Genomic DNA, 16,124 nt, shown 5'->3' with positions numbered 1-16,124 from the left:
CCCCACCCCACCCCCAACCTCAGCCGGGGGACTTCCTTGCATCTTGAACCAGCAAAGTCCCTAGATTCCCAATTACACTTATCCATTTGTTCTTGTGGTCTGCCCTGAGGTCTTGTGACGAATATAAATCAGGGGTCAGCAAACTTTTTCAGCAGGGGGCCGGTCCACTGTCCCTCAGACCTTGTGGGGGGCCCGGACTATATATTTTTGGGGGGAGAAGTGAGCGAATTCCTATGCCCCACAAATAACCCAGAGATGCATTGTAAATAAAAGCACACATTCTACTCATGTGAAAATACCAGGCAGGCCCCACAAAAACCCCAGAGATATTTTAAATAAAAGGACACATTCTACTTATGTAAAAACATGCCCTTGCCCCTGTTGCCCACAAACTTCATTGAACAGCCCTGAGTTCGAGTGGTCATATACACTTTTAAGCGCTTATTTAGGTAAAGGTAAAGGGACCCCTGACCATTAGGTCCAGTCGTGGCCAACTCTGGGTTTGCAGCGTTCATCTCGCTTTACTGGCCGAGGGAGCCGGCGTACAGCTTCCGGGTCATGTGGCCAGCAGGACTAAGCCGCTTCTGGCGAACCAGAGCAGTGCACGGAAACGCCGTTTACCTTCTCACCGGAGCGGTACCTATTTATCTACTTGCACTTCGACGTGCTTTCAAACTGCTAGGTCGGCAGGAGCAGGGACCGAGCAATGGGAGCTCACCCCGTCGCGGGGATTCGAACCGCTGACCTTCTGATTGGCAAGCCCTAGGCTCTGTGGTTTAACCCACAGCACCACCCGCGTCCCTGGGAGCGCTTATTTATCTCCCCCCTAAACTCCCCCCTCCCAAACATCAAAAGCTTCCAGGGGGCTGTGAAGTCCTCGCTCTTGACACGGAGAAAAGGAAGAGGCAAGACAACATCCAAAACAAGCGTTTAATGTTGTCCACACAAATATACAGCCCTCTGCCCAAACACCCCTGATGGCGTCTCCCTGGCTCCAGCATCGACACGGCCAGGCCCCCTTGGGAGCCTGTGACACGTGGGAGCAGGGAGTGGGGTGTGCAATGGGGGCATTGGCTCCCCATAGCGGGAAGGCAGGCAAACAGAATTTCTTAAATATTTACACACTGAATAAAAACTCCAGAGCTGGCAGGGACGTTAGGAGAAGATCCAAAGGGAAGACAGTTATGCTTCGGCCTCGACACCCCAAAGACGGAAGGGACCCTCTTGTCAAATGCAGCAAGGGCCCCTCCCCGCAATGCGGACACGGGGGCAAACGGGCCCCTTTGCCCTCCCACCCCACATAAAGGGGGCTCCGCTGTGCTGCACCCTGTTAAAGTCTTCCAGTTGGCCGTGGCACTGCAACTCGGTTGCTCCCCCTGGTGGGATGCAGGGAGTACTGCAGCTCAGAGGGATGCCCTCTCTGGTGGATGAGAGTGGTACTACAGTGGTAATAAAAACTGGGGTGGAGGGGAGTTTTAAGATGGGGGAGAGGTAAGGGTGGGGGGCTTCAGTGCAAGGTGGGGGGACCACACTACAGGATTAAAAGGGGCAACTTCAGTTGTGGAGGTCTGAACAGCACACAAAAAGGGAATTGTGGTGGTGTTTTTTTGGGGGGGGATATATTATTTATTCTCTTAACACACTCCCACCTTGCTACAATCGTCTCAGCCCCTTTTCTCACACGCAGAAGATAAAAACTTTTACAAACCCTCCTCTGCCTCCTTGCCTGCTGGCACGCTAACGCCACCCTAGGCTAGGGGTCAACTACTCAAAAGGGCTGGGGTACACCTAGGGAGGAGGGGGAGGGATGTTTCGTGGGCGTCCCCCTCCTAATCCGCTCTGGGGAGCCCCCAGGTGGGTTCCACAGAAGTAGTAGCAGCAGCAGCAGCAGCTCTGGAGGCGAGTTCCTGAAATCACCCGGCGGGGAGCAAGCCCGGCCGCTGCCGGCGGCCCCGATCCCTACGAGCTGCTGGTGGGCGGAGCAGGGCCCTCGTCCTCAGTCTGGCGGAGGCGTTGCTTCTTGGCCCGGATCTCGTTCATGGCCTCCTCGATGGAGCGCGTGTCTCTCTTGTTGGCGACAGGAACTGCAAGGGGAAAAGGGATGGGGGACGTCAAGAATTCGCCAGCCTGGCAAAGATCGACCTCTGAGAGAGGACTCTGCATTTTCTGCTTTTATTCAGGTGGGTCTTTTTCGTATCGTTATTATGAAAAAGGCTTAATAAAAGGCAGAGAATCGCCCAGCCCAACCACGAAGGCCCAATTCAGCCCACTCCGAAGAACACAGGAGCCTCTCAGAGCAGGCACTGAGCAGGTGGAGGGCCTTGCTGGTGTTCTGGACTACATTTCCCAACACCCGGAAGGTGCACCATGTTCTCAATGCCCCACGGAGGACCTTAAGGTCCATAAATAGCAACACCCTAGAGGTCTCTAAGGAAGCCAGATTAGCCTCAACCAGAGCCAGGGCCTTTTCAGCACTGGCTCTGGCCTGGTGGAACGCTCTGCCTCATGAGACCAGAGCCCTGCGGGATCTGATTTCTTCCCGCAGGGCCTGTAAGACAGAGTTGTTCCGCCTGGCCTTTGACTTGCAATCAACTTGATCCCCTTCTCCTTTTTCCTTTCTCCTTCCGTGATGGAACTCCTATTTGGGGACTTCCCTGGCTTTTTTCTGGCCCACGTAGGACCAGTCTGGATAGTTGGCCTTGGTGAAGACTTGACATTTTCGTCCCCAAACAGTTTTTGATTTGAGTTTCTACTGAAATGAGGCTGCATTTTAAGGTTGTATTTTAATCTTGCTTTTAAGTTGTATTTTAATCAATTGTTTTATGCCTGTTGTTAGCCGCCCTGAGCCCGGTCTTCACTGGGGAGGGCAGGGTATAAATAAAATTTATTATTATTGTTGTTGCTGTTACTATTAACTATTACTATTACTATTACTATTATTATTATTATTATTAATGTCTGTTCTAAAGCTCTGTCTGCAACGCTTTCCCTCCTCTTTCCATGGTTTAAGAACATAAATACATCAGAATAGTCCCTGGGAACAGGCCCAAGGGGGCCCATAGACCCCAGAATCTTGTTCTCACAGTGGCCAACCTGCAAGCAGGATCTGCGTGCCAGAGCATAACCCTCCTATCATTTCCAGGAACTGGTACTGTACTTGGAAGCATCCCTGCCTCTGACTATACAGACAGAGCAATAGCCATTCCAGCTATCAGCCTTCAATAGCTCTCTCCTCCTCCATGAATCTGTCTAATCCTCTTTTAAAGCTCTCCAAGTTGGGGAGTTCCACAGTTCAACTGTGTGCTGTGTAAAGACATTTCTTCTTTTTCTATTAATAATATTTCTTAAATATGTATACTGCCCCATATCTGTAGATCTCGGGGCGGTTCTATATCCCCCCTTAATCCCTCCTACACTACCCTCTTTGCTGTTTTTCCTATCACAAATCCGTATCCTTATTTTCTAGTTGTTACAAGGGATATAGCTCAGCCAACTAGAAGTCGGTGCCGTTAATAATAATAATAATAATAATAATAATAATAATTAATAATAATATATTATTTATACCCCGCCCATCTGGCTGTGCTTCCCCAGCCACTCTGGGCGGCTTCCAACAGAACACTAAAATACAATAACCTATTAAACATTAAGGGACGCAGGTGGCGCTGTGGGTTAAAGCCTCAGCGCCTAGGACTTGCCGATCGAAAGGTCGGCGGTTCGAATCCCTGCGGCGGGGTGCGCTCCCGTTGCTCGGTCCCAGCGCCTGCCAACCTAGCAGTTCGAAAGCACCTCCAGGTGCAAGTAGATAAATAGGGACCGCTTACCAGCGGGAAGGTAAACGGCATTTCCGTGTGTGGCTCTGGCTCGCCAGAGCAGCGATGTCACGCTGGCCACGTGACCCGGAAGTGTCTCCGGACAGCGCTGGCCCCTGGCCTCTTAAGTGAGATGGGCGCACAACCCCAGAGTCTGTCAAGACTGGCCCGTACGGGCAGGGGTACCTTTACCTTTTTGTTAAACATTAAAAGCTTCCCTAAACAGGGCTGCCTTCAGATGTCTTCTAAAAGTTTGGTAGTCGTTCTTCTCTTTGACATCTGGTGGGAAGGCGTTCCACAGGGCGGGTGCCACCACCGAGTAGGCCCTCTGCCTGGTTCCCTGTAACTTGGCTTCTTGCAGGGAGGGAACCGCCAGAAGGCCCTCAGGAGAGGGACCCCGGTGTCCGGGGTGGAGACGCTCCTTCAGGTCTACTGGGCCTTTGAGGCCGTTTCGTGCTTTCAAGGTCAGCACCAACACTTTGAATTGTGCTCGGAAACATACTGGAAGCCAATGCAGACCGGTGTTATGTGGTCTCGGCGGCCGCTCCCAGTCCCCAGTCTAGCTGCCACATTCTGGATTAGTTGTAGTTTCCGAGTCACCTTCAAAGGTAGCCCCACAGAGAGCGCATGGCAGTATTCCAGGTGGGAGATAACCAGAGCATGTACCACTCTGGCCAGACAGTCCGCGGGCAGAGAGGGTCTCAGCAAGTAGGGATTCAGAGAAAACCACACTGGAGGAAGAAAGAAGGAACCTGCGCTCCAAAACACTGGGGGACGGCCGGGGATTGTTTCCCGCGGGTGCCGTGGACTTAAGGATTCTTGAGGCATAGCACCCTGCGCACAGCTGGGAATGCCCTGGAGGGGCGAGGGGCCAGTCCAGGCTGCTCTCGCTGCGGATGTCCCTCTGGGTCTGGGGGAGCCAACCAGGAGAGTCAACCCACCCCCTGCTGACTCACCGCAGCCGTAGGCCTTGTTGGCCTCCATGGTGTGTGCGGCGTCCTTGGCAGCCACCTTCCCAATCAGGTGGCTGTATTTGTCCTTGTAGTCGGTGTTGGGGTTGACCACCGCGGGGCCTTTCAGGGCTTCCTCTTCCGCCTGCCGCTGAGCCAGTTCCTGCGGGGCAGAAGCCATGAAGGGGCGAGAGACAGAAGGGAATAATAAATTAAATAAAATTTTATTTATTTATTTTTTAAAAAATAATATTTATTAGCAGTTTAAAGATTACAAAAGAAAAGAAAAAAGAATTAAACAATACAATACAATACAAAAACAAAAACACCACACAACCCCAAACCACTGAATCCACCAAACAAAATAAAAACAATTAAAAACACATCCAATAATTTCAATATCATAACTTTCGTTCACTTGTTTCAGCGACCTCCTCACACCTCCCTTTTTGTATTCCACCTCAATTAACTGTTTCAGCAATTCCTTTCCATCTTCCTCTGTCTTCTGTCCTGTAATTTATCTTAACATATTCTAACCTTGTTTTTTCCCTTTAATACATTAATCTGTCTGTACCTAATTCCTTATAACATTTCTGCTAAAGCCATATAACTTCATTCCATCATTTTTCTAACGTTCATTAATTTTACAATATTTCTGTAAATAATCTTTAAACTTTTTCCAGTCTTCTTCCACCGACTCTTCTCCCTGGTCTCGGATTCTGCCAGTCATTTCCGCCAGTTCCATATAGTCCATCAACTGCATCTGCCATTCTTCCCAAAATAAAATTTTATTTATATCTCGACCTCCCCAGCCGAAGCCGGACTCAGAGCGGCTAACAACAATAAAAGTAACACAGCGTTCTAAAATCAATTCATTCTAAAACCAATTCAAAATCAAATTAAATTAACGGAAGCGGCTCCTAGCCCCACACCTGCCCACCCCACGGTGCTTGGAGAGGGCAAGCGATTTGTCCCCGTAGCCAAATTTATGGGGCCTGCGTGGTGTGTTTGTCACAGCGGCTGCTTCATCCTGGACCCCTCCATCCTCCTTTTCACGTGCCGCTCTTCCTCCCAAGATCACAGGGAAGAGGGTACCTGCCCCAAGGTGAAAGACTTCTGGGAGAAGATTTAGAATGAATTGAAAAAACTGTTGAAATATACATTTATTAAGAAACCAGAGGCCTTTCTTCTTCGAATAACAGGTTTGGAATTGCCCCAAAAAGATGTTAGATTTTTTCTGTATGCCACAACTACAGCTAGAATGTTGCTAGCTAAGAATTGGAAATCACAAGAAGTCCCAACAGTGGAGGAATGGCAGATGAGATGATGGACTTTTGGGAGCTAGCTGACCTGACCGGAAGAGTCCGCGACCTGAAGGAGGAGGAAGAGTACCAGGAGGAATGGATGAAATTCAAAGACTATTTAGTTAAATATGTTAAGACAACTTCATTGGAAAAACTTGCAAATATCAGATAGGCTTAGGATTTAAATATGTGATGTTAGAGAATAATATGTTTAAAGTCAAAATGAAAACAAAGAAAGATGTTAAGTGATTAAGTTACTTTTATGAGAAAATTGGTTTTGGAAAACTGTTACAATGATATACACTGAAATTCACCCAGGGGGATTTGAGGAAGTCACTTAACAATGTTACTAAGATTGGATTAAGTACCGTTAAGATGTAGGTTTATTTAATTTTTTTTTGAAAACCAATATTTTTTTTTGAAAAAACCCCAAAAAGATCACAGGGAGGATTCTGGTATGAAAACACAACATCTGGGGAACTGCCCTGAGACCTTTGGACGGAGGTTAGCCTGGTGAAAGAGGAACGTTTTCACCTGGCGCCTCAAGGTGCATAACGAAGGCACCAGGCAGACCTCCCTGGGGAGAGCATCCCACAAATGGGGAGCCACTGTAGAGAAGGCCCCATTCTCATGTTGTCGCCCTCCAGACCTCTCATGGAGGCGGCCCACACAGGAGGGCAGAGTTTGGGCCGGTTCTTATGGGGAGAGGCGGTCCTTGCGATGTTTCGGTCCTTTACAGGCTTGAAAGGTCGAAACCAGCACTTTGAACGGGGAGCCAGCGCAGTCGGGCCAGGGTGAGTGTCGCAGGATCAAACCCTCTTGCAACCTGGCCGCAAAATCCTGCAGCAGCTGACGTTTCTGAACCGTCTTCGGAGGCAGCCCCACATATGCAATCTAACCTGGAGGTTACCAGAGCACAGGCAGAAGTGAGGCTGCCCCTGTCCAGTTAGGGGCACAGCTGGGCCACCCGACGAAGCTGAGGGGAGGCACGCCAGGTCTCCTGGGTCTCGAGCAACAGCAAGGGATCCAGAAGTATCTCAAAGCTAGGCACCCGCTCCTTCAGAGAAAGCCACCATTGAGCTCAGTACTGTCCAGCCACTGCGTTCTGCAGCCCAGCGGCCTTTCCTTCCCCTCAGAGAAATGCTAAAATGCTGCAGACCAGAAGAAGTGGAGGACAGTCCACCTGCCGCTGCTGCCAGGAGAGGCAGAGAAAGGGCAGGGATGTAGAGGTGCAGATATCCAGAGTGTGGGGGTCAGGTGGGATTGCTATGAGGAATTATGAAATATGGAGCAAGCCACTGTGTCTGCAATGAAAGCGTTGCGCTGACTGGGTTTGATTCATTGGCAATAGTTTCTGATCAAATCCCACAAGCCTCTGCATCTCTGCCATGTGCTGACAGGCACGCATAAGCATTCTGAAACACAGGCCAGTTGCTTCCTCAGGCATCCTCAGTACATAAGGATAGTAGGTCACTTTGATGTAGTTGTTAATCTTTAGGTGGATCTTAAGGGCCAGGAAGAGTGTTCACAAGGAGATGGCAAATACTGCCATCCTGTCTCTCCCGTTTATGACTTCCGGGGTTTTGCTGAACGCATTCCTCCTTTTATTCCTATTTTATTTACTCTGGACTACTACGCATGCTCAAGTAGGAAATAATTTCTTTGTAGTTTTAACTTTAACTTTGTCCCATGTGGGTTTTTTGAAATGCTCAGAGGAAATCTGATTGGTTCTTACGGACACTGCGTAAAAAGTTCTTTTGTGAATAAAACGACCTGGGCCAAGGGGTGGACAGGATAATTATTATTGGCACCTCCTCCCAGAGTCTTGCTGGTGAAGCCTCGTGTGTGTTCTATTAATCAGGGTCCAATCCTGCCTTGTTTTGGGAAGGCTACACAGGGAGTCCCTTGGGAGATGTTCTGGCTGCTGGGCCCGATGGCTGGACATCTCAGGAAAGGATGAGGCAGCAAAGAGAGTGCAGGAGGAATCCTTAAGCAAAGAGCATCTCTTCTCTCTCTCTCCTCACAGGGAACCATGATGGAAAACCCACAAGCAGGATCAAAGCATTCAGAGCATCCCTCTCCCACCCTAAATAAACTGGTATTTAGAAGCATAAGGTAAAGGTAAAGGGACCCCTGACCATTAGGCCCAGTCATGGCCGACTCTGGGGTTGCGGCGTTCATCTCGCTTTATTGGCCGAGGGAGCCAGCGTACAGCTTCCAGGTCATGTGGCCAGCATGACTGAGCCGCTTCTGGCGAACCAGAGCAGCGCACGGAAACGCCGTTTACCGTCCCGCCGGAGTGGTACCTATTTATCTACTTGCACTTTGACGTGCTTTCAAACTGCTAGGTTAGCAGGAGCAGGGACCGAGCAACGGGAGCTCACTCCGTCATTGCGGGGATTCGAAACGCCGACCTTCTGATTGACAAGTCCTAGGCTCTGTGGTTTAACCCACAGCGCCACCATTTGTTGTTAAATTTATACGCTGCCCTTCTTCCAAAGGCACCCAGGGCAGCAAGCGATGTACATTTCAGAAACATATTTAAAGCAATTCCAATACAGATGCAAACTAGGAAAGATCTCAAAAGGTTTGTTGGAAGAGGAAGGCCCTCCCCTTGGGAGGGGGCCCCCTCTGCTTTTGCTTTGCCTGTTCCGTCTCTAAGGTGCGTTGTGCTCCAAAGCAGGAACAGCAGCTGCTAGGGGCGGTTTGTCAATTCACCCCCCAAACATAGAGCAACTGTGGCTTGCAAATTCCCTTCCAACCGCGGTTTCCGATTCTGGTTTGCTGGTCAGCTGGAAACCTTGGTTTGTCAATACGGACATCGCACTATACATGACAGAAGGTAAATGCCATTTACCTTCCCGCCGGAGTGGTACCTATTTATCTACTTGCACTTTGACATGCTTTTGAACTGCTAGGTTGGCAGGAGCAGGGACTGAGCAACAGGAGCTCACCCTGTTGCGGGGATTCGAACCGCTGACCTTCTGATCAGCAAGCCCAAGAGGGTCAGTGGTTTAGACCACAGCGCCACCCGCATCCCATATCCCATATCCGCATAAAGGTAAGGTAAAGGTACCCCTGCCCGTACGGGCCAGTCTTGACAGACTCTGGGGTTGTGCGCCCATCTCACTTAAGAGGCCAGGGGCCAGCGCTGTCCGGAGACACTTCCGGGTCACGTGGCCAGCGTGACATCGCTGCTCTGGCCAGAGCCAGAGCCAGAGCCGCACACGGAAACGCCTTTTACCTTCAGCCGGCGTTTTTCCTCGGCCTGCTGGGGGTTCCACTCCTCCCCCCGGCGGTAGGCGTCCAGCTCTTCGTCCGAGGGGGCGAATTCCTGAAAGAGAGGCGGGCGGGGCGGTCAGAACGGGAACACGGCCTCTCCAGGGGGCGGAGAGGAGGAATGGGGAGCGACCCCCAAGAGGGTGAAAGGGGGACAGCGACGGATCTCCCACTTGCCTTCTTGAAAATCATGACGTATCGGGACTCCTCCTCGTCACCAAAGGAGAAGGAGGTGAGGCCTGCGACTTCTACCACATCGTGCCTACAATGGGAATCAGAGAAATGCACCGTTGGGAGGGGTGCCGAGGGTCATCTAGTCCAACCCCCAGCTAAAGCGTCCCAGACGGAGGGCGATTTGCCCTCTGTTTAAAAGCCTCGAACAAAGGGGAGGTGAACACCTTCTGAAAAAGCCTCTTCCGGTGTCAGAGGGCTCTTGCACTCAGAAAAGTTCTTCCTGATGTTTAGTCAGAATCTCCTTTCTTATTATTAATAATAATAATTTATTATTTGTACCCCGCCCATCTGGCTGGGTTTCCCCAGCCACGCTGGGCGGCTTCCAACAAAGATAAAAAATCCATTAAAATGTCACACATTAAAAACTTCCCTGAACAGGGCTGCCTTCAGATGTCTTCTGAATGTTAGGTAGTTGTTTATCTCTTTGACATCTGATGGGAGGGCTTTCCACAGGGCAGGCGCCACCACCGAGAAGGCCCTCAGCCTGTTTCCCTGTAGCTTTGCTTCTCGCAATGAGGGAACTGCCAGAAGGCCCTCGGGGCTGGACCTCAGCGTCACTTGAAGCTCCATCTTCCTTGCAAATGCCCTTGAGATATTTGAAGATGGCCATCATAACTCCTGTCCTCCAGGCTAAACACCCCCAACTCCCTCAACTGTTCCTCACAAGGCTTGATTTCCAGACCCTTGAACCTCTTGCTCCAACCTCCTCTGCAAACATTCCAGCTTCTCAACATTCTTCTTAAATTGTGCTGCCCAGAATTAGACACAGGTTTCCAGGTGTGGCCTGTCCAAGGCAGCAGAGAGGAGTGATATGATTTCCCGTGATCTGGACACTAGACTTCTAGTTGATGCAGCCCAGAACGGCATTCGATTTTTTTGCTGCTGCATCACACTGTGGGCTCATGTTCAGCTTGTGGTCCACCAAGACCCCTAGATCCTTTCCGCATGTACTGCTGGCAAGCCAGGTGCACCTCCCCCTGTATTTGTGCATCTTGTTCTTCCTGCCTTACATTTGCCCCTATTTAAATTCATTTTGCTAGCTTGCACCCAGTTTGGGCAGATTCAAGGGTAAACCATACGTGGAACGAGCCTGCCTCTGTGGCTTGATGGAGGTAGAAACTGTCTCTCATGTCTTGTTACGCTGCCGTTTCTATGGGGATATACGCTCGGTATTTATCACTCCTGTTATACAAAAATCTCCAAATGGGTCTGAACTTCAATGTCTAAAACTCCTGGTAGAGGACAAGGATCTAGAGATCACGCTCAGGGTGGCCAAATTCTGTGCGACTGCCATAAAACTTAGGGAACAGGCTGTACTAGTAAAACGATTAAGGTTTTAAATGACAATTTTAGGTTATATTTTAGTGATCAAGACTTAATATGTATTTTTAACTGCCGCTATATCTGAATTGTCTCTGTTATACCCAACTGCAATTCAATGCATTCCTGTTGTGTTTCTTGATTTTCTGGATATTTTAAGTGAGCTGGAACTGGTCTGCGACCGTAATAATAAAAATTCGCAATTCACCCAGTTCTCCAATCTGTTCAGGCCGTCTTGAAGTCGGAAATCAAGCCAAGGTCAGGTATGCTTCACCTGGAGGCTGGATTTCACCTGCACCTTTTCCCTTCCCTGCCCCCCCCCCAGTGGACTCACAGAATACTGCGCTCAATCTTGTTCATGGGCCGGAACTTCTTCTTGGTCTGGCTGCTATCTTGGATGAAATCGGAGACCTCCTTCTCCATCTGTATGGCGGGGGAAGAGAGAGGAAGCTGTGAGCAGGCCGAGGAAGCCAGGGTGGTCCCTGGTCCCCACCTGCCTGCAGGTTGGGGATTTGTGCCCTGTGGGGGGGGCAGGAGGGGGGGGGCAGAGGACGCACCCGCTTCCTGAACTCGATTTTCTGCCTCTTCTCTTGCTCTTGAAGCTTCTTCAGCTGTGCTGTTTGCTCTGGGGAAGGGAGAGAGAGAGAGAGAGGGGGGGGAGATACGATACGATAATCTTTATTGTCATTGTCCCATACAGAACAATGAAATTGAAAAATCTACATAAAACATTCAAAAACCAACAAGCCTGCTATCCCAGCTATCCCAACCTGGTTAGCCCCCTAAAAACTCTGATACCCCATAATTAAATACAATATACTCCCATAGAGACTACCTTACACTGCGTTTAAAACCAAAATCGCGTTTGGATAGAAACTGTTTCTCAGACGGCTAGTCCCAGTCTTTATAACCCTGGACCTTCTTCCAGAAGGCAGAAGCTGAAAGAGATCATTTCCGGGGTGCGCACTGTCCTGCGCTATCTCTGTCGCTTTCTTATGGCACCTGGAAGCGTAGATTTGATCCAAGGTGGGAAGAGGGCACCCAGTTATTCTCTCCACAGTCTTTACAACCCTGGACAGCATTGTTTTTTCCCTGGCCGTGCAGCTCCCAAACCACACACGCACAGATCATAAGTTAATACACTCTCAACAGTACAATGGTAAAATGCCATCAACAGGTCCTTGGAGAGATTGTTTTTCCAGAGGATTCTCAGAAAATATCACCTCTGCTGTGCTCTCTTCATCAGGTCTTTGCTGTTCTCTCCCCAGGTTAGGTCATCTCTCAACTCCATTCCCAGAAAGGGGTGCGTGAGTGGTTTGGGGGATCCCATAAAGGGATCACTTGCTCCTGGTTCCAAGACGGCAGCCTCTGGGCCAGATCCCAACTCACTCAGGGGCAGGGACAGCCCTGCAGTTCCCAATGTGGGGCAATTTGATTTTTAAGGGGGGCAATTTGAGAATGAGTTATTAATGGCCTTTCAGGCTTCATCCACGTGAATACCAGTTCGCTTTCTGAATAATAAGAATTACCGTGTTTTTTGCTCTATAAGACTCACTTTTTCCCTCCTAGAAAGTAAGGGGAAATGTGTGTGCGTCTTATGGAGCGAATGCAGGCTGCGCAGCTATCCCAGAAGCCAGAACAGCAAGAGGAACTGCTGCTTTCACTGCACAGCGATCCCTCTTGCCGTTCTGGCTTCTGAGAATTTTTTTCTTGTTTTCCTCCTCCAAAAACTACGTGCGTCTTTTGGTCTGGTGCGTCTTATAGAGCGAAAAATACGGTATATGTCACAGAAGGGGGCATCAGGATTTTAGAGAGGGTTAGGTGGGGCATGACCCAAAAAAGGTTGAGAACCACTGGTCCAGCCACTTGCTAACTGAGAAACCGTAGACCTTCCAGCTCTCCAGAAGGAGTTCAGTTCTACAGAAGGAAATGGGGAGGAGAGTCCCACTGGATCAGGCCCACCAGGTCCAGTATCCCACTCTCATGGCAGCTGACCAGATGCTCCGACCGTAGAAGCCCCAAAGCAGGGCATGGGTTCACCAATCCATGCTGCCCCCTCCTGCAATTCCCAGTAGGCAATGCTACCCCATCGTGGAGGGAGGATGGAGCCTTTGTGGCTACTAGGAGCCCTTGAGATGCTTCTCCCTCATTCCTACTGTTCTGGGGGGAGAGGGGGCGGGTGGGTGTGGGGGATTCCCTGGTCCTGAATGGGGCAACTGTGCCCCTGAAGGACCAGGTGCGCAGCCTGGGAGTCATTCTGGACTCACAGCTGTCCATGGAGGTGCAGGTCAAATCTGTATCCAGGGCAGCTGTCTACCAACTCCATCTGGTACGCAGGATGAGACCCTCCATGCCCACAGACTCTCTCGCCAGAGTGACGCATGCTCTGGTTATCTCCTGCATGGACTACCACAATGCGCTCCACATAGAATCATAGAGTTGGAAGAGACCCCAAGGGCCATCGAGTCCAACCCCCTGCCAAGCAGGAAACACCATCAGAGCACTCCTGACATATGGTTGTCAAGCCTCTGCTTAAAGACCTCCAAAGAAAGAGACTCCACCACACTCCTTGGCAGCAAATTCCACTGTCGAACAGCTCTTACTGTCAGGAAGTTCTTCCTAATGTTTAGGTGGAATCTTCTTTCTTGTAGTTTGGATCCATTGCTCCGTGTCCGCTTCTCTGGAGCAGCAGAAAACAACCTTTCTCCCTCCTCTATGTGACATCCTTTTATATATTTGAACATGGCTATCATATCACCCCTTAACCTCCTCTTCTCCAGGCCAAACATGCCCAGCTCCCTTAGCCGTTCCTCATAAGGCATCGTTTCCAGGCCTTTGACCATTTTGGTTGCCCTCCTCTGGACACGTTCCAGTTTGTCAGTGTCCTTCTTGAACTGTGGTGCCCAGAACTGGACACAGTACCCCAGGTGAGGTCTGACCAGAGCAGAATACAGTGGCACTATTACTTCCCTTGATCTAGATGCTATACTCCTATTGATGCAGCCCAGAATTGCATTGGCTTTTTTAGCTGCCGCGTCACACTGTTGGCTCATGTCAAGTTTGTGGTCAACCAAGACTCCTAGATCCTTTTCACATGTACTGCTCTCAAGCCAGGTGTCACCCATCTTGTATTTGTGCCTCTCATTTTTTTTGCCCAAGTGCAATACTTGACATTTCTCCCTGTTAAAATTCATCTTGTTTGTTTTGGCCCAGTTCTCTAATCTGTCATGGGGCTACCTTTGAAGGTGACCCAGAAACTGCAACTAATCCAGAATGTGGCAGCTAGACTGGTGACTGGGAGCGGCCGGCGGGACCACATAACACCAGTTCTGAGAGATCTGCATTGGCTCCCAGTACGTTTCTGAGCACAATTCAAAGTGTTGGTGCTGACCATTAAAGCCCTAAATGGCCTCAAAGGCCCAGTATCCCTGGAGGAGCGTCTCCACCCCCATTGTTCACTGAGGTCCCGCTCCGAGGGCCTTCTGGCAGTTCCCTCCTTGCGCGAAGTGAGGTTACAGGGAACCAGGCAGAGGGCCTTCTCGGTGGTGGCGCCTGCCCTGTGGAAAACCCTCCCTTCAGATGTGAAGGATATAAGCAGCTATCCTATCTTTAAAAGACACCTGAAGGCAGCCCTGTTCAGGGAAGTTTTTAATATTTAACGCTGTATTGTTTTTAACACTTGATTGGGAGCCGCCCAGAGTGGCTGGGGAAACTCAGCCAGATGGGCGGGGTATAAATAATAAATTATTATTATCTTCTTTGACTCCTGAGGGAGGGAGTTCCACAGTCTCTCTGCGCTGCGTGAAGACGGATTTCCTTTCCTCTGTCTCGAATCTCCCAGCACTATTCAGCTTTCTCGGGTGCCCGCGAGTTCCCATGTTAGCAGAGAGGGAGAAAACCTTCCCCGTGTCCTCTTTCTCCAGCCCCTCAGCAACTTTCTAAACGCCTCTCGCTTGCCTTTTCTCCCAAACCCCAAATGCACCGTCCACTCTGCAAAACTCTTCTCCACAAAGCACACTTTATAATCTCAAAATACAGGACAAAAACACTTGCGACACTCAATGTTGTACTTGAATCTTGTTTTTTAAGCTGTACAGTGGTACCTCAGGTTCAGAACTTAATTCGTTCCGGAGGTCCGTTCTTACCCTGAAACTGTTCTTAACCTGAAGCGCCACTTTAGCTCATGGGGCCTCCTGCTGCTGCTGCCAGAGCACAATTTCTGTTCTCCTCCTGAAGCTCTTAACCTGAAGCACTATCTCTGGGTTAGCAGAGTCTGTGACCTGAAGCGTATGTAACCCCAGGTACCACTGTATTCTAATCAATTGTTTTTATATTAGCCACCCTGAGCCCGGTCTTGGCTGGGGAGAGCTGGGTACAACTAAAACTTATTATTATTATTATTATTATTATTATTATTATTATTAATTTGAAACAAAGATATCTAAAATACAAAACGAAACACGATAAAGGTGGCCAGGGAGAAGCCTAAGGTCTCCTGTGTATCCCCCCTTTTTCATTTCTCCTTTGGGGTCCCTGGTCAGCTTCTGGGAGGTTAGGGGGCCGGGCTATGGGGAGCCCCTTTGGGCCTCATCCGGCTGCAGGGCTCTCCTCCTTCTGCTGGGGGGGGGGGGAGCCAGGGGGCAGCTGGGATCGTGTGCCCCCAGCCCCCAATGACAGCGGGCCTTGCAGGGACGGAGGGGGCTCCAGGGTCATCTAGCCTGACCCGCGGCGACCCTGACGTCACCCTCCCGGAGCTGCGCATGCGCCCTTGGGCCTCTTCTGGCGGAGCCTCCAGGGGGCGGCGCAGTCTACCTGCGAGGGGAGGCGGCGCTTGCTTCCCTCCCCCCCTCCCGGACTCCTGGGTTCCCCCCCCCTCCCGCCTTCCTCACCCTTGGCCCGCTTGGCCTCCCGGTCGCCCAGCGCCGGCGGCGGCTCCATGGAGCTCAGGATGGAGCCCAGCAGGTCCAGCTCCGCCATCTTGGCCGCCCGGTCGGGAAGCCCCGCCCACCGGAGCCAGCGCGGTGACGTCAGGACGGCGTCGGCGGCGCCGCGCGGGGCTGACGGGAAAGGGGCGGGGCGAAGAGCTCTTAAAGGGGAAGGAAACCCCGCCCGCTCTACCGGTTGAACTTCTGCCTGTTGGGGGCAGCGGCCTAGGCCGGGGGGCGGGGTCCTCCGCTAGCCACGCCCCTTCGGAAGGGCTGTCGGGAAAGGGGCGGGGCGCCCTT

At 50.7% G+C, this 16,124-nt stretch overlaps 1 protein-coding gene across 1 annotated transcript; it reads right to left on the bottom strand.

Annotated features, from left to right (window-relative positions):
- Nucleotides 1-911: 911 nt before the first annotated feature.
- SPAG7 (sperm associated antigen 7) lies at nt 912-15,888 on the bottom strand. The gene is made up of 7 exons (XM_079952164.1): nt 15,789-15,888; nt 11,457-11,524; nt 11,234-11,322; nt 9,523-9,607; nt 9,311-9,400; nt 4,769-4,925; nt 912-2,084 (listed from the first exon to the last, which is right to left on the bottom strand). Exons 1-7 carry the CDS (start codon nt 15,874-15,876, stop codon nt 1,960-1,962), a joined length of 702 nt encoding a protein of 233 aa, XP_079808290.1. The 5' UTR covers nt 15,877-15,888; the 3' UTR covers nt 912-1,959.
- Between the last annotated feature and the right edge of the window lie 236 nt (nt 15,889-16,124).

This window comes from Podarcis cretensis (assembly GCF_951804945.1).
Source record: "Podarcis cretensis genome assembly, chromosome: 13".
Taxonomy (NCBI): domain Eukaryota; kingdom Metazoa; phylum Chordata; class Lepidosauria; order Squamata; family Lacertidae; genus Podarcis; species Podarcis cretensis.
Note: the sequence above shows the minus strand (reverse complement) of the source record. Positions and strands in the feature narration are given on the sequence as shown.

Coding starts and splice junctions, on each gene's coding strand:
- SPAG7 (XM_079952164.1), bottom strand. CDS start 15,876: ATGGCGGAGCTGGACCTGCTGGGCTCCATCCTGAGCTCCATGGAGCCG. Junction 11,323..11,456: donor AAATCGAGTTCAGGAAGCGG/GTGCGTCCTCTG, acceptor CCCGCCATACAG/ATGGAGAAGGAGGTCTCCGA. Junction 2,085..4,768: donor CAACAAGGCCTACGGCTGCG/GTGAGTCAGCAG, acceptor TTCCCCTTGCAG/TTCCTGTCGCCAACAAGAGA.